This window comes from Poromitra crassiceps, assembly GCF_964638095.1.
Source record: "Poromitra crassiceps genome assembly, chromosome: 18".
Classification (NCBI taxonomy): domain Eukaryota; kingdom Metazoa; phylum Chordata; class Actinopteri; order Beryciformes; family Melamphaidae; genus Poromitra; species Poromitra crassiceps.
In genome coordinates, this window is record NC_139636.1 from 5,978,505 (window position 1) to 6,006,004 (window position 27,500).

The window sequence follows — 27,500 nt, forward strand, 5'->3', positions numbered from 1 at the left end:
TTATTTCGACTGCTGCTATTTCTCTCTCAAAGTGCCCCTGTGTGTCACATTCAAATGGATGATCTCTCCCTCTCTCACCTCACCTCCCTCTCTTAGGGGTTTGTGGTGATTCAGATGGACTTTGGCTTCCCTCATCACCTCCTGGTGGAGTTCCTCAAGAAGACACTGAAGTAACTGAGCAACCCTTCAGCATCTTGTGCCGCACGCAACTCTTTCCTTGAAGTGTTGCATAAGGTTGCAATAGCAGCCTTCATGTTGATTATGGATAGAGATGGGTGATGCGGCTAGGGACGAGCAGTGTTGGGGGTGTAACTCATTACAAAAGTAACATATTACATGTAATATATTACTTTGAGCAGCAACTCAGTAACATAACTTATTACGTATAGGATTTCAGTAATATTATACCAGTTAGCCTACTTTCTCAAGTAACTCAAGTTAACAATTGAGTTACTTGAAAAAAAAATCAAAGCACACATTTAAATACAGATACAATCATTTCCTAATCAAACTGTGTGTTTTTATGCAAATAACCACTATAGATGACAATAACAAAGGAAAAGTATAACATTTAGAATTTTGGATTGTTTACACTGACTTCAAGGCGGTTTAAATTATTTTTCGGGATGATTCCGGGGCAGTGATGTCATTCTGCTGCTGCTGTTGTTTTGGTGAAAGTAATGCAAAAGTAGTGTAATAAGTAACGAGTTACTCTACACAGACAGTAATATTGTAAAGTAACTTGGTACTTTCAAATGAAAGTAACTAGTAATATGTAATAGATTACATTTTGAAAGTAACTTGCCCAACACTGCACATTATCAGCAGGGTTTGAATGTGTTTTTGACCGCTTGGCTGAAGCTACCTGCAGTGTTCTATTGTTTTTGTGTATGATTGAAACAAGGATGTGGGCTAGCTCATCACAGATGCGTCTGCATTTCCAATAGGTGCATGACACTACCTTTGGAAAGATATAATAGCTTATTATAGCCCTGGACCTTTATCAGCACAAAATTAGATTTATTTTTTACACCTTTGTAACAAAAAGGCAGAACTAGCTCAGTTGTTTATAGACAGCACTAACTGTATGTTAATGAATTGATCAGCTCAGCAAAAAAATCGAATAACTTATTAGTTATTTCTAATAACTTTATGACTGAAATGTATAAGGTTTTATTTTTGTTTTGTTGTGAAGGATGAAAATATCACATTGTGGTGGATTTGTTTGTGTGCAAATGTTAATCAAATAAAGAGAAATGATGATAATCAGGCTTGTAAGACGTCTTTGCGGAGATTAAAAAGCAATTATAGCAGAAGAAGAAGAAGAAGACGAAGAGGAACAAGACAAATGAGAAATACATGAGGGTTCCGTTATAGTAAATTATAGATTGATCGTTTATTAATCTATAACAGTTCCATCAGCAGAACTTTCTGGATGAAAAAATGTATAAAAAATTATAATAAAACAATATATAGGCTACATAAATGTAACACATACCACAAGTCCCATTATTCCACAGCTTGGAATGGAAACAGTGTTCTCCTCAATCCATAGCCCGCCCCCCACCCCCTCAGTAAAATAAAAATTGATTTTGATTAGATTTCTTTCCCATCGTGTCATACAGATACACACTGGTGCTCAGCCCACATGGAGTGACGGACAGTGTGAGATAACAAAGTGATCAAACTAAAGGTGCAATACTGAACGCAGAGTGCATTTTGTCAGCACATCTAGTGCTGACAAATATACATATATATTATGTATAGTTCCAATACACATATACTGTGTGTGTGTGTGTGTGTGTGTGTGTATATTCACACACACATATATATATATATATATATATATATATATATATATACACACATACATGCATATACATAATGATAATTTTGGAATTAAGTTGTTATCCTCAATCTTTCCACCCCCTGCAAGGTACATGTACCCCTGGTTGGGAAACACTGCATTAAACTTTAAGAGGATTTTTTTTATCAACTTTTTCCTATAGCAGTCCTCCTCTCTGTCTCTAATCTGCTCTGCCTGAGACTCCCTGCAGCTGCTGCCTGTAGCTGTTTCCTGAGTGTAGTGAGGCGGTGAAGGCCAGGCTACACTCAGATCAGCTGTGAGAACAGATGGGCCACCGGACCCGATAACCAGCCGGTGCCACTGCCCGAGCCGGACGAGCCCCGGCCTCCGATTGGTCGATGCGGCGCTGGGTTCGAGGATAAAAACGCGGCCCTGGGTCCGGTCTGGCGTCACAGCGTCACAATGGCCTTCCTCTGGATCGTTTCCTGCTTCGCCTTCATCAGCGCCGCTTATGGTGAGAAACAACACTCTTCTTCTGTTGGGTTTTTATAGTACTTTTCATACTTGCAAAAAAAAGAGTCTACAAAACCCCCATGACTCACTCCTGGAGACAGACTCACTCCTGGAGACAGACTCACTCCTGTACAGACTCACTCCTGGAGACAGACTCACTCCTGTAGACAGACTCACTCCTGGAGACAGACTCACTCCTGTAAACAGACTCACTCCTGGAGACAGACTCACTCCTGGTCCTGGAGACACGCTCACTCCTGGAGACAGACTCACTCCTCGTCCTGGAGACAAACTCACTCCTGTACAGACTCACTCCTGGAGACAGACTCACTCCTGGAGACAGACTCACTCCTGTAGACAGACTCACTCCTGGAGACAGACTCACTCCTGTACAGACGCACTCCTGTAGACAGACTCACTCCTGGAGACAGACTCACTCCTGGTCTTGGAGACAGACTCACTCCTCGAGACAGACTCACTCCTGGAGACAGACTCACTCCTGGAGACAGACTTACTCCTGTACAGACGCACTCCTGTAGACAGACTCACTCCTGGAGACAGACTCACTCCTGGAGACAGACTCACTCCTGGTCCTGGAGACAGACTCACTCCTGGAGACAGACTCTTGGTGTTCTACTGATATATTGATATACTGAGGAAAATCACGAGTGTGGATTCATAGCAAAAAGGCCAAAGCTGAACTAAGTGAAATATTTAAGCTTTCAAAATGTCCCTCAATGATTTTTGCTAGACTTTCTGCACAATCCAATGTTGTTAGACTTCTGAAAACCTGCTAATCAGTCTTGATATTCAAACAGCTGACGGCTTGTTGCCCCAAAAAATCCAGCAGCCTCTGTAGAGCTGAAGCTGCTGAGCTGATCGTCTGTAGATTCAGTTGAGTTAATAACAATCATTTTGAAATGTTACCTCTCCCTGCCATGTGGGGCCGCCAGTGTCAAAAGTTCCCTCGTCTTCCTTTGTGCAACTTTAAGGTGTTTAGTGCTAAATTCTCAAATTATTATGTCAAACTGTTTATAATTTGCAGTTTTTACCACCCAAATGCCAGATGAAGCCATGTCAGTCCAGGGTTAGAAGCTGTCAGTAACCTGTTGCCCCCCCCCCCCCCCCCCCTCCAGGCTGCGGTAGTCCTGCCATCCCCCCCCAGGTGACAGGCTACGGCCGCATCGTGAACGGCGAGGAGGCGGTGCCTCACTCCTGGCCGTGGCAGGTGTCCCTGCAGGTGAGTCTGATGCTCACACAGACAGGGGGCGTCGATCACATAGAAGCCATTTACACCTGGCATTAACATGTGTTTTCTCAGATTGCAATCAGATTGTGCTCGACCACTTGAAAGTACAGGTGTAAACGCCCCCAAGACACATTGAAGACGGATTGCAATCTGATCGGCCAAACCACCTCCGGAGGTGGTCAGGGATGCATTGTGTACTACACATTGAAGTGTAAATGCAATGTGTCCTCTCAATCTGGATATAGCAACTTTGGATTGAGAGGACATCCATTTCTGCCATCAGATTGCAATCAGGAAACGCATGTTAACGCCAGGTGTAAATGGCCTCAGAGACGTTCACATTATTCTAATATTCAGTCTTCTCTCATTCAAACCCTTTTATAGTACCCTAAATGTAACAGTATAACAGTACTTGTGGAGAATGAGTATAGTATCTCGGTGTAAATATTGTAGTAAGCGGTTTGTTTTTCGCTCAGCAATCCAACGGCTTCCACTTCTGCGGTGGATCTCTGATCAATGAGAACTGGGTCGTCACTGCTGCTCACTGCAACGTCAGGTCTGTTACATGAACATCTGTTGACCTCCGACATGTGATTGTTGAAAGAACGTGTCACTACTGTAACAGCAGAGATACACAGTAGTCAGTTAGGCTGTAACATACTAACTGGCACTAACTTGTCTCCTCAGGACTTGGCACCGTGTGATCGTTGGAGAGCACGATAAGGCCAGCTACTCCACCAGCGAGGACATCCAGATCCTGAAGCCTGCCAAGGTGACCACCTGCTCATAAGTCTAACTACTGGGGACGAGCGAGTACACCATTATCTGTACCTACCATTGATCTGTACTCAGAGGGGGCGGGGCTTAAAACAAAACTTGGCAGGGTTTAAGTTTGTCATTGGCAGTTAGTTCAGTGTGCAGAGATGCCACCAAACCTTCCAAGTATGGCTAAAAAAATAAGTATTGAATGAAGTAGCCTACCTTATTTGTATCAGTATCACTTTAAGGGTACTATGGTGGTATTGGTAAATTTTTAGTACTCAAGTAAGTATTCGACTCAAGCCTACTAACTATGATACGTATAATTGTACAATAACTATAATAACACACACACTTCCACCATGTTGCCGCCTCCTCCCAGGTGTTCACCCACCCCGAGTGGAACTCCCGCACCATCAACAACGACATCAGCCTGATCAAGCTGGCCACGCCCGCCCGCCTGGGAACCAACGTGTCGCCCGTCTGCGTGGCCGCATCCAGCGACGTCTTCGCCGCCGGCATGACCTGTGTCACCTCCGGCTGGGGACTGACCCGCTACAATGGTGACACACACACACACACACACACACACACACACACACACACGTCACACTTCTCACTCACACACACACACACACACACACACACACACACACACACACACACACACACACACACACACACACACACACACACACACACACACACACACACACACAGTACATTTGAATGATTTATTTATGTCCACATAAATACATAATATACAAAGGACATAGGCTAAACACTCTTCATAAAGGGCTGTTGACTCTGGAACACATAGCCAACTGAAGTTTTAAAAATAATTTATTTAAAAAATGCTTGTCATGTGACTTTTCTTGTGTGGATTTATTTGAGTTACTTCCTGCTGCATTCATTACAACTGATCATGGTTTTTAGTCCAGTGTTTTTAAAAAATACATTATTTTTTAAAACTTCTATTACCTGGATGTCTGAAAATAGTTACACATTACCAACTGAAATCAAATGAATTAAGTATACGATAGTTTTCAACAAATGAGTGCTGGCTAAAAGCAAACCAGAGCTAACTCTGTACCTTACATAACTATTGCATTGTGGCTTTATGATAGCCTACTGAAAGCTGTATATTGTAATAATTACACTGTAAAAGCTCAATAGGGACAAGATTTGAAAATTAGCAATAGCTATTAACTGTACATCATTTTCATACTCTGTATATTGGAACTACCGGTATGTTAAATTGCATCGTCCTTATCAAGTAAAATTCTAATAAAAATAAAACTATATGGAGTGAGTTTTAACCCATTGATACCTGATGCAGCATTTGCGTGTATATCCCTCATTTGTGTGTGTATCCCTTTAAGACCTGTCTTAAAGGGATACACACACAAATGCTGCATCAGGTATCAATGGGTTAAGAGGAGAGGAATCTCTGGAGCATCAGCCACAACTCTCTCTCTCTCTCTCTCCTCAGCTCCCAATACTCCCAACAGGCTGCAGCAGGCCGCTCTGCCTCTGCTGTCCAACGAGGACTGCAAGAGGTACTGGGGCAGCAGCATCTCTGACGTGATGGTCTGCGCCGGAGCAGATGGAGCCTCCTCCTGCATGGTGAGACTCCGCCTCCTCCACAGACAGATGCATGATGGTCTGTAAGTAAACCAGTAAACACCAACACAACATGGAAGTACTGACGCCCCTCCCCTTCCTCCACCCTCAGGGAGACTCTGGCGGTCCTCTGGTCTGCGAGAAGGACAACATGTGGACTCTGGTCGGTATCGTGTCCTGGGGAAGCAGCCGTTGCTCCACCTCCACGCCCGGTGTCTACGCCCGCGTCACCGAGCTGCGCAGCTGGGTGGACCAGACCCTGGCCGCCAACTGAAGAGCACCTGACCCCGCCCCCTGACTTCAATGAATAAACTACATTTTGAAGAGACATTTTCTTGTGTTTGTGTTTATCTATTAAAACCCGATTTATGACTAAACACTATATTTAGTATGTTAAAGGAACACGCCAACATTTTGGGAGGTTCGTTGGTTTGCCATATTCCCAATAGATGAGAAGATAGATACCCTTCTCTCCTCTGTGCGTGCAGTAGAACAGTAGGGACGCGCCCTCCTGCTAATTAACTTAGCACAACAAATGGCAGTGGAACGTTCTTTATTTTATATAAGAAACATTACACTGTCTATAGCACATGAACGGAGTCTAGTGGCCGGAGCCATAGAGAGAGAGGGAGCTCCAGAAAACGACGACTGGTGGCTTCTAAAGATAACCGATGATCTAAAAGTCTTCTTTTGAGTTTTACAGCTGGTTCTTTCCCCATGTATGTGTATGGGGGAAAAGACTGTCTGGGTCTAGTATGTCATGTGACTTGCAATACCGAGCTTGGCCACAGTGCCAAAATGGCTTCACAGCCCAGAGCGGTTCCTGGGTAGTTGTTTTTTTGAAGTGGAAGAGTCGGATCAGCCAGGGCTCAGCATTGTATGTCTGGTCACTGTAGACTGGTACTCAGGAGAAAGCAGCTTAGTGGGCTTGTTGGTCAGGAAATACCTGGAAGCATACAACACATGGACATGTTTGTAGTTCTTTTACTAGGAGAATCCTCTCATAGCAAAACACCATTTTCTGTTCCCTAACCTTTCTGTGCTTCTGGCTACAGATAGATGAGATGTTATGTCAGATATTGTATGTGTTGGGGCGTTTGTTGTTTTCCTGACCTTTATGTCTGTACTTGCACTCAGACAAGATGCTACTGTATGTCAGCATTTGTGATTCTCTAACTAACTCCCGACAGCCATGTCTGTACTTTTTCCAATCACTGCACTGCATAAAGCAAGCATTCAATTTTTGCATATTGGCGCCCCCAAATGGCAGCAGGAGGTAACTGTTTGAATAAGTTGGGTGATTTTGGACCTACAGTCTTCTCCACCTCTCCCTGCACGTTTCTCCTTACCTGTTGAGATAGCTCTCTTCTTGCCGCATGGCCTTGACTCCCTGGGCAACATCAGCCTCGTAGTTTGCTCTGCAGGTCTTGGCGAGGTTATGGACATCGTTCAGTCGCCCTCCGAATGCCCCCCCGCTGTAGTAGAAGTCCCCCTGTCCTGTGGCCACGTAGGCCTTCGATAGGGGATGATGTTCGTAAGGAAACGCATCTCGTTTGACAGTGTAGTAACCTGGAGTCATAGAAAAACATTTTTTGTGTGTATGTGCAAGTATGGTCAAACTTCATGAACAATGAGGTTATTGTTTGTGGAGAAACTGGTCTCTCTGCCTCTTCTACCATGGCTTTCTCCACCCTTTCTCTTTGAACAACTACACTGTTGATGCAAACTCTGTTCTTACAGTCCAGGGTACTAAAAGTACTCTGTATTTACACTGTAGTTACACCATAAATGACAGGGTAAATGTTGTGTTTTACGAGTTTTATGTTCTAAATCCTCACTTGTTCCTACATTCTTCGTCATTGTCTTCCTTCTTTTGTAGCCTACCAACATTTAATAAGAAAAGAAAATGCTAATGACCTGGATGGACTACGGCAACCAGTCGCTCTAGAGTCTCTGGTCCCCAGCGAGCGAGGAACATGGAGTCCACATCCAGACAGTAGATGTAGTCGGCATGATTACAGAGTTCAGTTTCTATGATGGACTGGATGAGCTCCATCCTGTGGGTTGAAATCTGCTCCCAACGACTGTGAGATCTTGGCAGCGGGAGCACTGTTATCTAGGAGGAGGAGGAGCACTGTTATCTAGGAGGAGGAGGAGCACTGTTATCTAGGAGGAGGAGGAGCACTGTTATCTAGGAGGAGGAGGAGCACTGTTATCTAGGAGGAGGAGGAGCACTGTTAACTAGGAGGAGGAGGAGCACTGTTAACTAAGAGGAGGAGCACTGTTATCTAGGAGGAGGAGGAGCACTGTTATCTAGGAGGAGGAGGAGCACTGTTATCTAGGAGGAGGAGGAGCACTGTTATCTAGGAGGAGGAGGAGCACTGTTAACTAAGAGGAGGAGCACTGTTATCTAGGAGGAGGAGGAGCACTGTTAACTAGGAGGAGGAGGAGCACTGTTAACTAGGAGGGGAGGAGGAGCACTGTTATCTAGGAGGAGGAGCACTGTTATCTAGGAGGAGGAGGAGCACTGTTATCTAGGAGGAGGAGGAGCACTGTTATCTAGGAGGAGGAGGAGCACTGTTAACTAGGAGGAGGAGGAGCACTGTTAACTAAGAGGAGGAGCACTGTTATCTAGGAGGAGGAGGAGCACTGTTATCTAGGAGGAGGAGGAGCACTGTTATCTAGGAGGAGGAGGAGCACTGTTAACTAAGAGGAGGAGCACTGTTATCTAGGAGGAGGAGGAGCACTGTTAACTAGGAGGAGGAGGAGCACTGTTAACTAGGAGGGGAGGAGGAGCACTGTTATCTAGGAGGAGGAGCACTGTTATCTAGGAGGAGGAGGAGCACTGTTATCTAGGAGGAGGAGGAGCACTGTTATCTAGGAGGAGGAGGAGCACTGTTATCTAGGAGGAGGAGGAGCACTGTTAACTAGGAGGAGGAGCACTGTTATCTAGGAGGAGGAGGAGCACTGTTATCTAGGAGGAGGAGGAGCACTGTTATCTAGGAGGAGGAGGAGCACTGTTATCTAGGAGGAGGAGGAGAAACTGTTATCTAGGAGGAGGAGGAGCACTGTTATCTAGGAGGAGGAGGAGCACTGTTATCTAGGAGGAGGAGGAGCACTGTTATCTAGGAGGAGGAGGAGCACTGTTATCTAGGAGGAGGAGGAGCACTGTTATCTAGGAGGAGGTGGAGCACTGTTATCTAGGAGGAGGAGGAGCACTGTTATCTAGGAGGAGGAGGAGCACTGTTATCTAGGAGGAGGAGGAGCACTGTGAACTAGGAGGAGGAGCACTGTTATCTAGGAGGAGGAGGAGCACTGTTATCTAGGAGGAGGAGGAGCACTGTTATCTAGGAGGAGGAGCACTGTTATCTAGGAGGAGGAAGAGGAGGAGCACTGTTAACTAGGAGGAGGAGCACTGTTATCTAGGAGGAGGAGGAGCATTGTTATCTAGGAGGAGGAGGAGCACTGTTAACTAGGAGGAGGAGCACTGTTATCTAGGAGGAGGATAAACATTTGAAGCCAAAAACATAACCAGAGATAGGAAATCAGATTTGTCATTTCAGAACAAGAGAGCCTTGTAACGTATTTTTTTTACCCTCATTTCTACCCAAACTAGCTGGATGCAACATTAGATACTTTAGGAAAGCTGTTAACCTTTGACAACTTACAATGGCATTTTGGTGTTCTGATTTGTTACTGTGTTTCTCTTTCTCTGCACTGCACGTTCAAACCACAATTCCACCTTTATAAGATTGAACATATTTTCGTTATGCATTAGGCCTAACTCTGGGGGAATGCATACGCAGCCAAAATTAACCTTTGATACTAAAAACTGAATATGCATAAAGAGGCATATACAGAGAAAGAAAAGTGATGTAGGTAAATAAATAAACATTGTGTCATAGGGCCAGAGTGTTTGCAAAAACTGTTATTGCTGCTCTTGCAATGGCTCAGGTCTGGTTAAAGTGCACTACATTGACTCAGAGCACTTTATAACTTCACTGTGTTAGGGTTCAAATCTGTATGTCTGCAATTATTCATTTAGAGGGTTACAAATGAAATAGTACCTGTCTGCCATGGGACATGTTCACTGAGGGCACCTCATTTGGCTGGTCGGTAAAGACGTAGTAATGAACTCTGAGACCAACGAAGAAGTGCTGCTCTGCCGTAAGTAGGAAGTTCTGCAGGAAATGAACATACCTGGCAGGAGGTGGACTGTTAGTGAGGAGGTCGTCTCACATGGTCAGATTCCATTGCACTCGGAATTTCTGAAAAAATGACCTCCGACAGGTAAAAGTGCAATGGAGATAAACACTCTGACGTCACAATCAACATGATAAGTAAGCAGTTACTTTTTCACAAATGTTTCACTTGATGTAGTGTTTGTGTTATGAAACAACTTTTAGTTGCCATTTCGATTCCCATACAGTTGATTTGTGCTTGATAGAAGCATGTGGTAGCCTATACTAGCCCATGTTTGTAGGCCTACAAACATGGATGCCTACAAACATGGATGCCTACTAGGCTTCCATGTTTTTCCGCGCAGATGCACTGGAACGCATTTAGAGTGGAACACAGAAATACTGCGTCAGAACTTTTGACATCCGACATCCATCCCTCCCCCAAGAGTCCATCACAGTTTTTCCATCCCACCTCAAGACCCATCTCCTCTGCCTTCTCTTAGTCCCCCCATCTGTCCTTCTCTGTCTTTGTATGCTTGTCCGCTGCTAAGTCCACTTCATGCATTGACTACATTTGCAAATGCATGTTTTGGAAGTAAAAAGTAGAAGACGTACTTTCCCACAGCAAACACTGTGGTGGCTATCGTGATGTTTAGTGGCTGATAGATGCTGTCCATCAACAGGGGGTCAAAGGTCCTTTCCCAAACGATAGGAGCCAACCAGGGGGTAACTGTCACCACGTCAGTACGTCTGAAACACACACACACACGCATGCACCCCCCCCACACACACACACACACGCACGCACACACACACACATATATACAGTATGTATATACACGCGCATGTGTGTGTGTGTGTGTGTGTGTGTGTGTGTGTGGCGTGTGTGTGTGTGTGTGTGCGCGTGCGTGCATGTGTGTATTTATTTATTTATTTATTTATTTATGTATAGTAAATCGGTGACATTATGATCATTATGACACAGAAAATGATTTAACAAGGTTAACATTTTAAATGAGAGAGAGAGAAAAAGACTCACCCCACCAGGATGCTGGGCTGCTTGAACCTCCTGCATAGGGCAACATCAACAGAGAATCAATGAATGTCATCAATTTATGCTTCCCTGGAGTTTTGAGTATTTTCTTATGTCCACTAAAAAAAAGCATGAAATGACCCCAAGAGCCTCTGGGGTCACGGTCTGCTCCGTCATATACTCACCCTCCATCATGGGGAGGTGGTAAGTAGGATCTAGTGCTGTAGAAAGAAAGGGGGAGAAAACAGGAGTTACTTGCAATGTTTCTTTCCACTATTGACACTCTTCCAACCATTTCACCAAACAGAGGAATTCAGGAAGGCTTCAACTGTGTATTGTTTATTGTTTATTGTTTATTATGGATCCCCATTAGTCTGACTACTCAAACTATTCTTCCTGGGGTCCCTAACTGATCTGACTGATTCATCAGCAAAGTGAAGCAATGTCAAGCCACTCCCTAATGTCATGTCTTTAACATGCCTTCAGGCTGCTGCTGCTGCTGTCAAGCCACTCCCTAATGTCATGTCTTTAACATGCCTTCAGGCTGCTGCTGCTGCTGTCAAGCCACTCCCTAATGTCATGTCTTTAACATGCCTTCAGGCTGCTGCTGCTGCTGTCAAGCCACTCCCTAATGTCATGCCTTTAACATGCCTTCAGGCTGCTGCTGCTGCTGTCAAGCCACTCCCTAATGTCATGTCTTTAACATGCCTTCAGGCTGCTGCTGCTGTCAAGCCACTCCCTAATGTCATGTCTTTAACATGCCTTCAGGCTGCTGCTGCTGCTGTCAAGCCACTCCCTAATGTCATGTCTTTAACATGCCTTCAGGCTGCTGCTGCTGCTGTCAAGCCACTCCCTAATGTCATGTCTTTAACATGCCTTCAGGCTGCTGCTGCTGCTGTCAAGCCACTCCCTAATGTCATGTCTTTAACATGCCTTCAGGCTGCTGCTGCTGCTGTCAAGCCACTCCCTAATGTCACGCCTTTAACATGCCTTCAGGCTGCTGCTGCTGCTGCTGTCAAGCCACTCCCTAATGTCATGTCTTTAACATGCCTTCAGGCTGCTGCTGCTGCTGTCAAGCCACTCCCTAATGTCACGCCTTTAACATGCCTTCAGGCTGCTGCTGCTGCTGCTGTCAAGCCACTCCCTAATGTCATGTCTTTAACATGCCTTCAGGCTGCTGCTGCTGTCAAGCCACTCCCTAATGTCATGTCTTTAACATGCCTTCAGGCTGCTGCTGCTGTCAAGCCACTCCCTAATGTCATGTCTTTAACATGCCTTCAGGCTGTGCTGCTGCTGCTGTCAAGCCACTCCCTAATGTCATGTCTTTAACATGCCTTCAGGCTGCTGCTGCTGTCAAGCCACTCCCTAATGTCATGTCTTTAACATGCCTTCAGGCTGCTGCTGCTGCTGTCAAGCCACTCTCTAATGTCATGTCTTTAACATGCCTTCAGGCTGCTGCTGCTGTCAAGCCACTCCCTAATGTCACGCCTTTAACATGCCTTCAGGCTGTGCTGCTGCTGCTGTCAAGCCACTCCCTAATGTCATGTCTTTAACATGCCTTCAGGCTGCTGCTGCTGTCAAGCCACTCCCTAATGTCATGTCTTTAACATGCCTTCAGGCTGTGCTGCTGCTGCTGTCAAGCCACTCCCTAATGTCATGTCTTTAACATGCCTTCAGGCTGCTGCTGCTGTCAAGCCACTCCCTAATGTCATGTCTTTAACATGCCTTCAGGCTGCTGCTGCTGTCAAGCCACTCCCTAATGTCATGTCTTTAACATGCCTTCAGGCTGCTGCTGCTGTCAAGCCACTCCCTAATGTCATGTCTTTAACATGCCTTCAGGCTGTGCTGCTGCTGCTGTCAAGCCACTCCCTAATGTCATGTCTTTAACATGCCTTCAGGCTGCTGCTGCTGTCAAGCCACTCCCTAATGTCATGTCTTTAACATGCCTTCAGGCTGCTGCTGCTGTCAAGCCACTCCCTAATGTCATGTCTTTAACATGCCTTCAGGCTGCTGCTGCTGTCAAGCCACTCCCTAATGCCATGTCTTTAACATGCCTTCAGGCTGCTGCTGCTGCTGTGAAGCCACTCCCTAATGTCATGTCTTTAACATGCCTTCAGACTGCTGCTGCTGTCAAGCCACTCCCTAATGTCATGTCTTTAACATGCCTTCAGGCTGCTGCTGCTGTCAAGCCACTCCCTAATGTCATGTCTTTAACATGCCTTCAGGCTGCTGCTGCTGCTGTCAAGCCACTCTCTAATGTCATGTCTTTAACATGCCTTCAGGCTGCTGCTGCTGTCAAGCCACTCCCTAATGTCATGTCTTTAACATGCCTTCAGGCTGTGCTGCTGCTGCTGTCAAGCCACTCCCTAATGTCATGTCTTTAACATGCCTTCAGGCTGCTGCTGCTGTCAAGCCACTCCCTAATGTCATGTCTTTAACATGCCTTCAGGCTGCTGCTGCTGCTGTCAAGCCACTCCCTAATGTCATGTCTTTAACATGCCTTCAGGCTGCTGCTGCTGTCAAGTCACTCCCTAATGTCATGTCTTTAACATGCCTTCAGGCTGTGCTGCTGCTGCTGTCAAGCCACTCCCTAATGTCATGTCTTTAACATGCCTTCAGGCTGCTGCTGCTGTCAAGCCACTCCCTAATGTCATGTCTTTAACATGCCTTCAGGCTGCTGCTGCTGTCAAGCCACTCCCTAATGTCATGTCTTTAACATGCCTTCAGGCTGCTGCTGCTGCTGCTGTCAAGCCACTCCCTAATGTCATGTCTTTAACATGCCTTCAGGCTGCTGCTGCTGTCAAGCCACTCCCTAATGTCATGTCTTTAACATGCCTTCAGGCTGCTGCTGCTGCTGTCAAGCCACTCTCTAATGTCATGTCTTTAACATGCCTTCAGGCTGCTGCTGCTGTCAAGTCACTCCCTAATGTCATGTCTTTAACATGCCTTCAGGCTGTGCTGCTGCTGCTGTCAAGCCACTCCCTAATGTCATGTCTTTAACATGCCTTCAGGCTGCTGCTGCTGTCAAGCCACTCCCTAATGTCATGTCTTTAACATGCCTTCAGGCTGCTGCTGCTGTCAAGCCACTCCCTAATGTCATGTCTTTAACATGTCTTCAGGCTGCTGCTGCTGCTGTCAAGCCACTCCCTAATGTCATGTCTTTAACATGCCTTCAGGCTGCTGCTGCTGCTGTCAAGCCACTCCCTAATGTCATGTCTTTAACATGCCTTCAGGCTGCTGCTGCTGCTGTCAAGCCACTCCCTAATGTCATGTCTTTAACATGCCTTCAGGCTGCTGCTGCTGTCAAGCCACTCCCTAATGTCATGTCTTTAACATGCCTTCAGGCTGCTGCTGCTGTCAAGCCACTCCCTAATGTCATGTCTTTAACATGCCTTCAGGCTGCTGCTGCTGTCAAGCCACTCCCTAATGTCATGTCTTTAACATGCCTGCAGGCTGCTGCTGCTGCTGTCAAGCCACTCCCTAATGTCATGTCTTTAACATGCCTTCAGGCTGCTGCTGCTGCTGTCAAGCCACTCCCTAATGTCATGTCTTTAACATGCCTTCAGGCTGCTGCTGCTGCTGCTGTCAAGCCACTCCCTAATGTCAAGTCTTTAACATGCCTTCAGGCTGCTGCTGCTGCTGTCAAGCCACTCCCTAATGTCATGTCTTTAACATGCCTTCAGGCTGCTGCTGCTGCTGTCAAGCCACTCCCTAATGTCATGTCTTTAACATGCCTTCAGGCTGCTGCTGCTGCTGCTGTCAAGCCACTCCCTAATGTCAAGTCTTTAACATGCCTTCAGGCTGCTGCTGCTGCTGTCAAGCCACTCCCTAATGTCATGTCTTTAACATGCCTTCAGGCTGCTGCTGCTGTCAAGCCACTCCCTAATGTCAAGTCTTTAACATGCCTTCAGGCTGCTGCTGCTGTCAAGCCACTCCCTAATGTCATGTCTTTAACATGCCTTCAGGCTGCTGCTGCTGCTGTCAAGTCACTCCCTAATGTCATGTCTTTAACATGCCTTCAGGCTGCTGCTGCTGCTGTCAAGTCACTCCCTAATGTCATGTCTTTAACATGCCTTCAGGCTGCTGCTGCTGTCAAGCCACTCCCTAATGTCATGTCTTTAACATGCCTTCAGGCTGCTGCTGCTGCTGTCAAGTCACTCCCTAATGTCATGTCTTTAACATGCCTGCAGGCTGCTGCTGCTGTCAAGCCACTCCCTAATGTCAAGTCTTTAACATGCCTTCAGGCTGCTGCTGCTGTCAAGCCACTCCCTAATGTCATGTCTTTAACATGCCTTCAGGCTGCTGCTGCTGCTGTCAAGCCACTCCCTAATGTCATGTCTTTAACATGCCTTCAGGCTGCTGCTGCTGCTGTCAAGCCACTCCCTAATGTCATGTCTTTAACATGCCTTCAGGCTGCTGCTGCTGCTGCTGCTGTCAAGCCACTCCCTAATGTCATGTCTTTAACATGCCTTCAGGCTGCTGCTGCTGTCAAGCCACTCCCTAATGTCATGTCTTTAACATGCCTTCAGGCTGCTGCTGCTGCTGCTGTCAAGTCACTCCCTAATGTCATGTCTTTAACATGCCTTCAGGCTGCTGCTGCTGTCAAGCCACTCCCTAATGTCAAGTCTTTAACATGCCTTCAGGCTGCTGCTGCTGTCAAGCCACTCCCTAATGTCATGTCTTTAACATGCCTTCAGGCTGCTGCTGCTGCTGCTGCTGCTGTCAAGTCACTCCCTAATGTCATGTCTTTAACATGCCTTCAGGCTGCTGCTGCTGCTGCTGCTGCTGCTGTCAAGTCACTCCCTAATGTCATGTCTTTAACATGCCTTCAGGCTGCTGCTGCTGTCAAGCCACTCCCTAATGTCATGTCTTTAACATGCCTTCAGGCTGCTGCTGCTGTCAAGTCACTCCCTAATGTCATGTCTTTAACATGCCTTCAGGCTGCTGCTGCTGCTGCTGCTGTCAAGCCACTCCCTAATGTCATGTCTTTAACATGCCTTCAGGCTGCTGCTGCTGCTGTCAAGCCACTCCCTAATGTCATGTCTTTAACATGCCTTCAGGCTGCTGCTGCTGTCAAGTCACTCCCTAATGTCATGTCTTTAACATGCCTTCAGGCTGCTGCTGCTGTCAAGCCACTCCCTAATGTCATGTCTTTAACATGCCTTCAGGCTGCTGCTGCTGTCAAGCCACTCCCTAATGTCATGTCTTTAACATGCCTTCAGGCTGCTGCTGCTGCTGTCAAGTCACTCCCTAATGTCATGTCTTTAACATGCCTTCAGGCTGCTGCTGCTGCTGTCAAGTCACTCCCTAATGTCATGTCTTTAACATGCCTTCAGGCTGCTGCTGCTGTCAAGCCACTCCCTAATGTCATGTCTTTAACATGCCTTCAGGCTGCTGCTGCTGCTGTCAAGCCACTCCCTAATGTCATGTCTTTAACATGCCTTCAGGCTGCTGCTGCTGTCAAGCCACTCCCTAATGTCATGTCTTTAACATGCCTTCAGGCTGCTGCTGCTGCTGTCAAGCCACTCCCTAATGTCATGTCTTTAACATGCCTTCAGGCTGCTGCTGCTGCTGCTGTCAAGCCACTCCCTAATGTCATGTCTTTAACATGCCTTCAGGCTGCTGCTGCTGCTGTCAAGCCACTCCCTAATGTTATGTCTTTAACATGCCTTCAGGCTGCTGCTGCTGCTGCTGTCAAGCCACTCCCTAATGTCATGTCTTTAACATGCCTTCAGGCTGCTGCTGCTGTCAAGCCACTCCCTAATGTCATGTCTTTAACATGCCTTCAGGCTGCTGCTGCTGTCAAGCCACTCCCTAATGTCATGTCTTTAACATGCCTTCAGGCTGCTGCTGCTGTCAAGTCACTCCCTAATGTCATGTCTTTAACATGCCTTCAGGCTGCTGCTGCTGTCAAGCCACTCCCTAATGTCATGTCTTTAACATGCCTTCAGGCTGCTGCTGCTGTCAAGCCACTCCCTAATGTCATGTCTTTAACATGCCTTCAGGCTGCTGCTGCTGCTGCTGTCAAGCCACTCCCTAATGTCATGTCTTTAACATGCCTTCAGGCTGCTGCTGCTGTCAAGCCACTCCCTAATGTCATGTCTTTAACATGCCTTCAGGCTGCTGCTGCTGCTGTCAAGCCACTCCCTAATGTCATGTCTTTAACATGCCTTCAGGCTGCTGCTGTCAAGCCACTCCCTAATGTCATGTCTTTAACATGCCTTCAGGCTGCTGCTGCTGTCAAGTCACTCCCTAATGTCATGTCTTTAACATGCCTTCAGGCTGCTGCTGTCAAGCCACTCCCTAATGTCATGTCTTTAACATGCCTTCAGGCTGCTGCTGTCAAGTCACTCCCTAATGTCATGTCTTTAACATGCCTTCAGGCTGCTACTGCTGCTGTCAAGCCACTCCGTAATGTCATGTCTTTAACATGCCTTCAGGCTGCTGCTGCTGCTGTCAAGCCACTCCCTAATGTCATGTCTTTAACATGCCTTCAGGCTGCTGCTGCTGCTGTCAAGTCACTCCCTAATGTCATGTCTTTAACATGCCTTCAGGCTGCTGCTGCTGCTGCTGTCAAGTCACTCTCTAATGTCATGTCTTTAACATGCCTTCAGGCTGCTGCTGCTGTCAAGCCACTCCCTAATGTCATGTCTTTAACATGCCTTCAGGCTGCTGCTGCTGCTGCTGCTGCTGTCAAGCCACTCCCTAATGTCATGTCTTTAACATGCCTTCAGGCTGCTGCTGCTGCTGCTGCTGCTGCTGTCAAGCCACTCCCTAATGTCATGCCTTTAACATGCCTTCAGGCTGCTGCTGCTGTCAAGTCACTCCCTAATGTCATGTCTTTAACATGCCTTCAGGCTGCTGCTGCTGCTGTCAAGCCACTCCCTAATGTCATGTCTTTAACATGCCTTCAGGCTGCTGCTGCTGTCAAGTCACTCCCTAATGTCATGCCTTTAACATGCCTTCAGGCTGCTGCTGCTGTCAAGCCACTCCCTAATGTCATGTCTTTAACATGCCTTCAGGCTGCTGCTGCTGTCAAGCCACTCCCTAATGTCATGCCTTTAACATGCCTTCAGGCTGCTGCTGCTGTCAAGCCACTCCCTACTGTCATGTCTTTAACATGCCTTCAGGCTGCTGCTGCTGTCAAGTCACTCCCTAATGTCATGTCTTTAACATGCCTTCAGGCTGCTGCTGCTGCTGCTGCTGCTGTCAAGCCACTCCCTAATGTCATGTCTTTAACATGCCTTCAGGCTGCTGCTGCTGTCAAGCCACTCCCTAATGTCATGTCTTTAACATGCCTTCAGGCTGCTGCTGCTGCTGCTGTCAAGCCACTCCCTAATGTCATGTCTTTAACATGCCTTCAGGCTGCTGCTGCTGCTGCTGTCAAGTCACTCCCTAATGTCATGTCTTTAACATGCCTTCAGGCTGCTGCTGCTGCTGTCAAGCCACTCCCTAATGTCAAGCCTTTAACATGCCTTCAGGCTGCTGCTGCTGTCAAGCCACTCCCTACTGTCATGTCTTTAACATGCCTTCAGGCTGCTGCTGCTGTCAAGTCACTCCCTAATGTCATGTCTTTAACATGCCTTCAGGCTGCTGCTGCTGCTGCTGCTGTCAAGCCACTCCCTAATGTCATGTCTTTAACATGCCTTCAGGCTGCTGCTGCTGTCAAGCCACTCCCTAATGTCATGTCTTTAACATGCCTTCAGGCTGCTGCTGCTGCTGCTGTCAAGCCACTCCCTAATGTCATGTCTTTAACATGCCTTCAGGCTGCTGCTGCTGCTGCTGCTGTCAAGTCACTCCCTAATGTCATGTCTTTAACATGCCTTCAGGCTGCTGCTGCTGCTGTCAAGCCACTCCCTAATGTCATGCCTTTAACATGCCTTCAGGCTGCTGCTGCTGTCAAGCCACTCCCTAATGTCATGTCTTTAACATGCCTTCAGGCTGCTGCTGCTGCTGCTGTCAAGCCACTCCCTAATGTCATGTCTTTAACATGCCTTCAGGCTGCTGCTGCTGCTGTCAAGCCACTCCCTAATGTCATGTCTTTAACATGCCTTCAGGCTGCTGCTGCTGCTGCTGCTGTCAAGTCACTCCCTAATGTCATGTCGTTAACATGCCTTCAGGCTGCTGCTGCTGTCAAGCCACTCCCTAATGTCATGTCTTTAACATGCCTTCAGGCTGCTGCTGCTGCTGTCAAGCCACTCCCTAATGTCATGTCTTTAACATGCCTTCAGGCTGCTGCTGCTGTCAAGCCACTCCCTAATGTCATGTCTTTAACATGCCTTCAGGCTGCTGCTGCTGCTGTCAAGCCACTCCCTAATGTCATGTCTTTAACATGCCTTCAGGCTGCTGCTGCTGTCAAGCCACTCCCTAATGTCATGTCTTTAACATGCCTTCAGGCTGCTGCTGCTGTCAAGCCACTCTCTAATGTCATGTCTTTAACATGCCTTCAGGCTGCTGCTGCTGCTGTCAAGCCACTCCCTAATGTCATGTCTTTAACATGCCTTCAGGCTGCTGCTGCTGCTGCTGCTGTCAAGCCACTCCCTAATGTCAAGTCTTTAACATGCCTTCAGGCTGCTGCTGCTGTCAAGCCACTCCCTAATGTCATGTCTTTAACATGCCTTCAGGCTGCTGCTGCTGCTGCTGTCAAGCCACTCCCTAATGTCATGTCTTTAACATGCCTTCAGGCTGCTGCTGCTGCTGCTGTCAAGCCACTCCCTAATGTCATGTCTTTAACATGCCTTCAGGCTGCTGCTGCTGCTGTCAAGTCACTCCCTAATGTCATGTCTTTAACATGCCTTCAGGCTGCTGCTGCTGTCAAGCCACTCCCTAATGTCATGTCTTTAACATGCCTTCAGGCTGCTGCTGCTGCTGCTGTCAAGCCACTCCCTAATGTCATGTCTTTAACATGCCTTCAGGCTGCTACTGCTGCTGTCAAGCCACTCCCTAATGTCATGTCTTTAACATGCCTTCAGGCTGCTGCTGCTGCTGTCAAGCCACTCCCTAATGTCATGCCTTTAACATGCCTTCAGGCTGCTGCTGCTGCTGTCAAGTCACTCCCTAATGTCATGTCTTTAACATGCCTTCAGGCTGCTGCTGCTGTCAAGCCACTCCCTAATGTCATGTCTTTAACATGCCTTCAGACTGCTGCTGCTGTCAAGTCACTCCCTAATGTCATGTCTTTAACATGCCTTCAGGCTGCTGCTGCTGCTGTCAAGCCACTCCCTAATGTCATGCCTTTAACATGCCTTCAGGCTGCTGCTGCTGCTGCTGTCAAGCCACTCCCTAATGTCATGTCTTTAACATGCCTTCAGGCTGCTGCTGCTGCTGCTGCTGTCAAGCCACTCCCTAATGTCATGTCTTTAACATGCCTTCAGGCTGCTGCTGCTGCTGTCAAGCCACTCCCTAATGTCATGTCTTTAACATGCCTTCAGGCTGCTGCTGCTGCTGTCAAGCCACTCCCTAATGTCATGTCTTTAACATGCCTTCAGGCTGCTGCTGCTGCTGCTGCTGCTGCTGTCAAGCCACTCCCTAATGTCATGTCTTTAACATGCCTTCAGGCTGCTGCTGCTGTCAAGCCACTCCCTAATGTCATGTCTTTAACATGCCTTCAGGCTGCTGCTGCTGTCAAGCCACTCCCTAATGTCATGCCTTTAACATGCCTTCAGGCTGCTGCTGCTGTCAAGCCACTCCCTAATGTCATGTCTTTAACATGCCTTCAGGCTGCTGCTGCTGTCAAGCCACTCCCTAATGTCATGTCTTTAACATGCCTTCAGGCTGCTGCTGCTGTCAAGCCACTCCCTAATGTCATGCCTTTAACATGCCTTCAGGCTGCTGCTGCTGTCAAGCCACTCCCTAATGTCATGCCTTTAACATGCCTTCAGGCTGCTGCTGCTGTCAAGCCACTCCCTAATGTCATGTCTTTAACATGCCTTCAGGCTGCTGCTGCTGTCAAGCCACTCCCTAATGTCATGTCTTTAACATGCCTTCAGGCTGCTGCTGCTGTCAAGCCACTCCCTAATGTCATGTCTTTAACATGCCTTCAGGCTGCTGCTGCTGTCAAGCCACTCCCTAATGTCATGCCTTTAACATGCCTTCAGGCTGCTGCTGCTGTCAAGCCACTCCCTAATGTCATGTCTTTAACATGCCTTCAGGCTGCTGCTGCTGCTGTCAAGCCACTCCCTAATGTCATGCCTTTAACATGCCTTCAGGCTGCTGCTGCCACGTGCTATTATGCTGCCAAGACTATGTTGTTCTCAAGGTCTCGAGGGACTGATCCCTGTGTAGGTAGTACGGTTAATGGTGAGCAAATTGAAATGAATAATTCTTATAAATATTTAGGCATTTGGCTAGATAGTATAATGCTCTCATTTCAGATCCATGTGGGACACCTAACCAAAAAGCTGAGGGGAAAGATTGGTTTCCTCCAATCTGTAATAATGTCTGTGTTTGATGATGGTGATGTACTATATACATGCTGAAGCCTCTCGGTGCAGTATCTCATAGTGCTCTGTGGTTTATTACTGGTGATGGCTTTCACACTCATCATTGTGTTTTATATGAAGAAGTGGGCGGGCCTTCTCGTACCATTCATAGAGATCAGCACTGTCTTTTATTTATTTATTTAGAAACCAATAGAGTTCCTTTGGGATCTGGTAGAACAGGATGTGATCCTTTGGGATCTGGTAGAACAGAATGTGATCCTTTGGGATCTGGTAGAACAGAATGTGATCAGATGTGCCGCCGCAAAAGAAATATGCAGGAAGTGGCACATGATCTCCAGCACCGTGTCAAATCCTGCCTCGAGGAATCTACACTGTTCTGGTGGTGAAATGCTGCTGTGCTACCCTGTACTACAGTAGCTTGGTGTAGATAATAAACAACATCATAAATGCTGCTGTGCTACCCTGTACTACAGTAGCTTGGTGTAGATAATAAACAACATAAATGCTGCTGTGCTACCCTGTACTACAGTAGCTTGGTGTAGATAATAAACAACATCATAAATGCTGCTGTGCTACCCTGTACTACAGTAGCTTGGTGTAGATAATAAACAACATCATAAATGCTGCTGTGCTACCCTGTACTACAGTAGCTTGGTGTAGATAATAAACAACATCATAAATGCTGCTGTGCTACCCTGTACTACAGTAGCTTGGTGTAGATAATAAACAACATCATAAATGCTGCTGTGCAACCCTGTACTACAGTAGCTTGGTGTAGATAATAAACAACATCATACATGCTGCTGTGCTACCCTGTACTACAGTAGCTTGGTGTAGATAATAAACAACATCATAAATTAATCTATACTCTACCAAAATATTGTGACAAGAGAACATGTCATCTGGCTTACCCGATTAACTGGCAACCCAAAAACCACAGCAACCTATGCAGACAGAGGAGAGGAGACAAATTAAAATTTGGTAGCACTTTACATTACAGCCCAGTAACAACATGGTAATAGTGATAGATAATAAAAGAAGTAATAATTAGGTAAGTAGGTAGGTAATGCATGAATCAACCCTCCTAAAGATAAGTCACATCCTCTCTAAGTCAAGTCAAGTTTATTTGTATAGCACATTTCATACACAGAGGCAATTCAAAGTGCTTCACATAAAATGGTTGACAGGAAAAGAAAAGAAAAGAAGAGAATAAAATGGACATTTAAAAGCATCACAACAAAACTTTAAAAAAGAGTATAAAAAGTGCATTAAGCAACAGGCGCAGCAGTTGCAAAAAAGCTAAAAACTTGTAGAGGACTCATTGGGTTTGCAAAGTAGCTGTCAGCAGTTAAAAGCGACGGTAAACATAAAAGTCTTTAGTCTATTTTTAAAAGTAAGTAAGGTTGGGGCAGATCTGAGGTCTTCAGGCAATTTGTTCCAGCTAGCAGAAGCATAGTGGGTAAATGCAGCCTTCCCATGATTTGATTTGATCCTAGGGACAGGTCTATCACTGGTAATAGTGATAGATAATAAAAGAAGTAATAATTAGGTAATACCATGTAATTACCAAAGTGATAGGTAATCGCTTGGTTTAACTTTGGTAATTACATCACCTTTATTACCATGTTGTTACCGAGCGGTAATGTAAAGTGCTACCGGAAATTCAACAAAGGGGAGATTTTAGAGCATTATATGTAATTACAGTTTAACTATAAGGAAATAAATTTAAATACCATTGTGAAACTAGCAGATAACGAGCTTTATTAGAGAAGTAAATGGTTGCTGTGTGTGATCAGTCGCTACGTGGTTTAAATCCTGTGTTCTGTTATACAGTATTATTGAAATGGAGCCATCACTTGTAGATAGCAGTCTTTGTCATACTCACCCCACACTGACGGCTACAATAAATAGCAATAGAATCCGTTTCCTATGGAGGTGCAGCTTCATCATCGTCTCTTCAACAACCCTGGAAGACATGGAAGAAATGATGCCAGTGTTCTTCCAAAAGGTATCCAGGTGGCTCAGTGGCCAGACCCCCTCCCTCTCTCTCCCTTACCCAGCAGACCCCTCCCTCTCTCTCCCTTACCCAGTCGTCCCTGTGGCTCTCTATTTTGAACGGTCAAATAGAGGCGAGAACTGCACCCTGAAACTTAGCCATTGAGATCAGATTAATAGAAAAAACAAATGAAATGTGGTAAGAGTAAACCAGTTAGTCTAATCCTAGATCACACCAGCAGACTGTCAATGTTAAGCGGCCAGGAAGAAAGACCGTAAAATCTACCCAGGTTAAAAATAACACTTCCTTCCCTGAAGACAGCTGCAACTCCAAACGGTCCGCCACCCGTGGGTTTCGTCACCACCCTAACAGGGCCGAGTTTCCATCCAAAACATCATTCAATTTCCTGTCAATTTCATGTCTCTGTGTGCCTATGCTGTGGGTTTCACTTACACACACACACCCACAGGCTGTGGGTGTGTGTGTGTAAGTGAAACCCATAACATTTTAACTGTACATTTACACCGTTTCATATTTATCCACCAGACACATTTAGAACACATTGATTACAACTTATAATCTATTAAACACATAAACAAACCCTGAGTATCTTTTATACTTAACTGATTATAAACCCTATGATTAATGAATTACATTATCACAATGCAATAGCCTCTAACTTCTTCTTTTCTTCCTGGCTGCTGCTCTCTGAGCAGCATGAAGCCGTGGAGCAGCCCATCCTTACACGGAAAACATCAACATTGGTCAATTTGTGGTTACTTTTACTAGAGTATTTTTTAACACCGGTAGTTTTACTTGTACGGTAGTTAGTTGAGTAATATTTCAGTAATGTAACAGTTCTTCTACTTGAGTACAGACTGTCAGTATTGCTTCTACCACTGGATATGATGTGAGGTTCAGATAGCTTTGCACAGGAACAGCTGGGAGAAATGTCCTTCAAAGGGCTTTTATATATATATATATATATATATATATAATATATATATATATATATATACTTTTGAGTACATTACAGAGCCTGTTTTTTTTTACTTTTACCCGAGTAATAAGTTGAATCAGTATTTTTACTTTCACCAGTCTTCTTTTTATCTGTACTTCTAGGCTATTTGAGTAAAGAATGTGTGTACTTTTTGCCATCTCTGTACAACAGTATAAAATGATATTGCATAGTGCATAGTACCCTTTACCCAGGCTGTCTCTGTAACATCTGCATCTGGTCTGGGACCTTTGTTTGAATGTAATTTCCTCCATTTTCCTTCAGTCTTCCACATCTCTGAACTATCTAGTATCTATGATGAGGAAGGCAAAAAATGTGAGAAAAAAACTCTTAAAAAACAACAAGTATGATATAATTTGGACTCACCTTGCCATTCTCAACGGATTCCCATTTCCTCCTTTACAGATAAGAGGCTGTCGTTCTCCAAGAAACTGGTTTTGGAGTTAGCACCAAGTTTCCACCCGACTCTGTCTCCGTCTCAACCGTCTCACCTGTCTCCTCCTTCCTTCCCACCTTTGACCAAATTCCTCCAGCCTCACCTGGTTGTTGTCAGGGTAAACTGAGCCTCACATACCTGCTTCACCAATGTTTGCTTCTGACATACTGTACATGTGTCTCAGGCAGGGAGGGAATTTTGATTTCAAAGGTGGGGGGCGGGACACAATTAGTACACGCCCACATCCTCAAAAGGGCTTTCATTTTTTAGATACCCCTACCTGAGGTACAGTAGAACTAAATAAGACAATGATTTTTCATAATTTTTATTATGTCCCCATTCGTTCTATAATTTATAGAATAGCCTAATATTAATTATTTAAAAAGGAGGATCCAGAAGATGGATGGATACAAGGATAATGATGATATGTGTGCATGTGGTTTTCATTAACACAGAGAGGTGGAAACAGTGCAGGTAGGCTAAAGGATAAACTGACTGGGTTTTTAAAGGCAGAATGAAGATAGTGTAATCAGCCTTGTACAAGTGTGGCAAAGGTGGGAGATGAGGGTGTGAAGCATTATGGGAGATTGAGTCCAGGAAGTCACTCTTTTCAACAACAAGCGTCTTGACCGGGGTAATTAAATAACATTTTTCCAAGACTGCAAAGCGTAGGTCACACACTCTGAGATTTTTGCCATCTTCAGTTCAGGCTGTCCCTGACAAAATTTGCACCTCGTTGACAAATGTATACAGTATACAGTATATTTGACACCCTGTGGATTTCTGGGGTAGGAGGAGCCCATGCAATTTGTATGGAATGCAATCATTCCATACAAATTCACAAAACAGAATTTAAATTCAGTCGTCTGCTGGAACAAATCTAATCCCTTTCATTGCAAGTTCTTTACACAAACACAAGATCTCAAGTCAGGACTTTAGAAAGCTTTTCAAGTCATCCAAGTACAAGTCAGAGTCGCATCCCAAGTCAGCAGAACCCAATTCAAGTCTCAAGTCTTCTCTTTATCAACATCAACTAAAGTCTAGTGGGTTGGACCAAGGTGAATTGCAAAGTTTGGGACAGCAGCCAGGTGGTGCTATTAGACTGCCAATTTTACTCCATCTCCAATAGCCTCCATTCAATTTCGGACTTTTTTTTTTTTATCATTTAGCTGACACCCTCAGAGTGAGATTATAGTTTGGTTTTGTTGGTCCGCACCTTAGTGGGAAATTTTACTTTGTGCATTTATGTTCACACTGCCCAATTACAAGTGAACCAGAGATTGTAAAGAAAAGTCACATGGACCCAAAAGTAGCTTGTTTATTGGACAGCTAGCTTTTTGGTGTCCTACCGGGTTGGAGATTTTGGTGGCAGGGGTGAGAAAAAAACAAATCAGATTCCAGTCCCTGTAACTTTATTTCCATCTTATTTTATTTATTTATTTATTTATTTTCTTCTTTATTAGGCCTAGACTAGTCTCAAGTAGTCAGACCCACTGTCGACGGCTGGCACTGCGAGACTAGGCCTAGACCTACTTGTCCTACTAATGTGCTCTGTATTCACTGGTTGGGTGTGGTGAAATAGAGTGGTTGCTCTGTATTGACTGGATGGGTGTGGTGAACTAGGGTGGTGTGCTCCAGGAGAGAGAGAAACACTGATTTATGATTAAAAAAAGACGATTGATTGATGCTTCTCAAGGGCAAGTATCTGGACAACAGGAAAGAAGATTATACATCGACTAACCCATGAACATATGATTGCATTGCATTGCATTATATAGCATAACCCACACAGTGGGCGCTGCTTCGTCGACTCCAGCTGGTCCAAAACGCACCTGTCCTGGCCTCTCTCCGTCCGTTAGCGCATTGATTTTAAACTGTTGCTGATTGTTTTTAAAGCTCTGGGCTAGCTCCATCGTACCTCGCGGAGCTCCTGGTCCACCACACCCCATCCAGAGCCTTAAGGTCTGCTGACCAGTTCCTGCTGGTGCCGGTACCCAGGACCCAAACTTAAGACCAGAGGAGATCGACCTTTTGCTGCAGCTGCCCCCAGGCTCTGGAACGCCCTCCCCCGCCCTATCCGATCAGCCCAGAGCCTAGAGGCCTTCAAGTCCCTGCTCAAAGACCCACTTCTTCTCCCTGGCCTTCGACCCTAGTTAGCTGCTATTCTGCGCCTTTTATTTATCTTATTACTTTTATCTGTTTTATTACTTACTGCTATTCTGGTCTATCTTCTCTATTTTTTATCTTTTTATTTTATTATTTGTTCTGCTGCACTTTATTGTACCTTGCTCCGTAGTGTATTGTTTCTATACCTGCCTTTATATGAGTGTTTTTACTTGTAAAGCACTTTGGTCGTCGTGCTGTATAAATAAAGTTGACTTGACTGGACTTGACAGTAACGTGTTATAGGCCCGAGGCCCGGTCTGTCTGCAGCCTTACCTTA

General features: G+C 45.8%; 3 protein-coding genes across 3 annotated transcripts in view; 2 read left to right on the forward strand and 1 right to left on the reverse strand.

The window, feature by feature from the left end:
* cetp (cholesteryl ester transfer protein, plasma) overlaps positions 1–174 on the forward strand; it is a gene marked incomplete at both ends in the record, with an annotated part of 8,166 nt that extends 7,992 nt beyond the window's left edge. The window contains one exon of the mRNA XM_083654162.1: positions 97–174. Coding sequence (XP_083510288.1) covers positions 97–174 — 78 coding nt within the window. The remainder of the gene's footprint in view (positions 1–96) is intronic.
* Positions 175–2,269: 2,095 nt separating this feature from the next.
* LOC310792555 (chymotrypsin B-like) lies at positions 2,270–6,225 on the forward strand (the record flags this gene model as incomplete). The annotated part of the gene is made up of 7 exons (XM_083654252.1): positions 2,270–2,321; positions 3,457–3,560; positions 4,046–4,125; positions 4,257–4,341; positions 4,711–4,891; positions 5,821–5,954; positions 6,064–6,225. 7 exons carry the CDS (start codon positions 2,270–2,272, stop codon positions 6,223–6,225), a joined length of 798 nt encoding a protein of 265 aa, XP_083510378.1.
* A 276-nt stretch (positions 6,226–6,501) lies between these two features.
* Positions 6,502–25,126, reverse strand: LOC310792644 (globoside alpha-1,3-N-acetylgalactosaminyltransferase 1-like). Its single transcript, XM_083654363.1, has 10 exons — positions 24,988–25,126; positions 23,493–23,573; positions 22,519–22,551; positions 11,351–11,386; positions 11,172–11,201; positions 10,748–10,882; positions 10,019–10,151; positions 7,869–8,067; positions 7,301–7,520; positions 6,502–6,897 (listed from the first exon to the last, which is right to left on the reverse strand). The coding sequence occupies exons 1-10, from the start codon at positions 24,993–24,995 to the stop codon at positions 6,810–6,812; spliced, it is 963 nt and encodes a 320-aa protein (XP_083510489.1). The 5' UTR covers positions 24,996–25,126; the 3' UTR covers positions 6,502–6,809.
* Positions 25,127–27,500: the final 2,374 nt, after the last annotated feature.

Excerpts from the sequence above, each read along its gene's own strand:
- LOC310792644 (XM_083654363.1), bottom strand. Across the intron at positions 11,202-11,350 it reads CCACCTCCCCATGATGGAGG|GAGGTTCAAGCAGCCCAGCA; the intron begins GTGAGTATATGA and ends TGCCCTATGCAG. Across the intron at positions 6,898-7,300 it reads GAAGAGAGCTATCTCAACAG|GTATTTCCTGACCAACAAGC; the intron begins GTAAGGAGAAAC and ends GTATGCTTCCAG.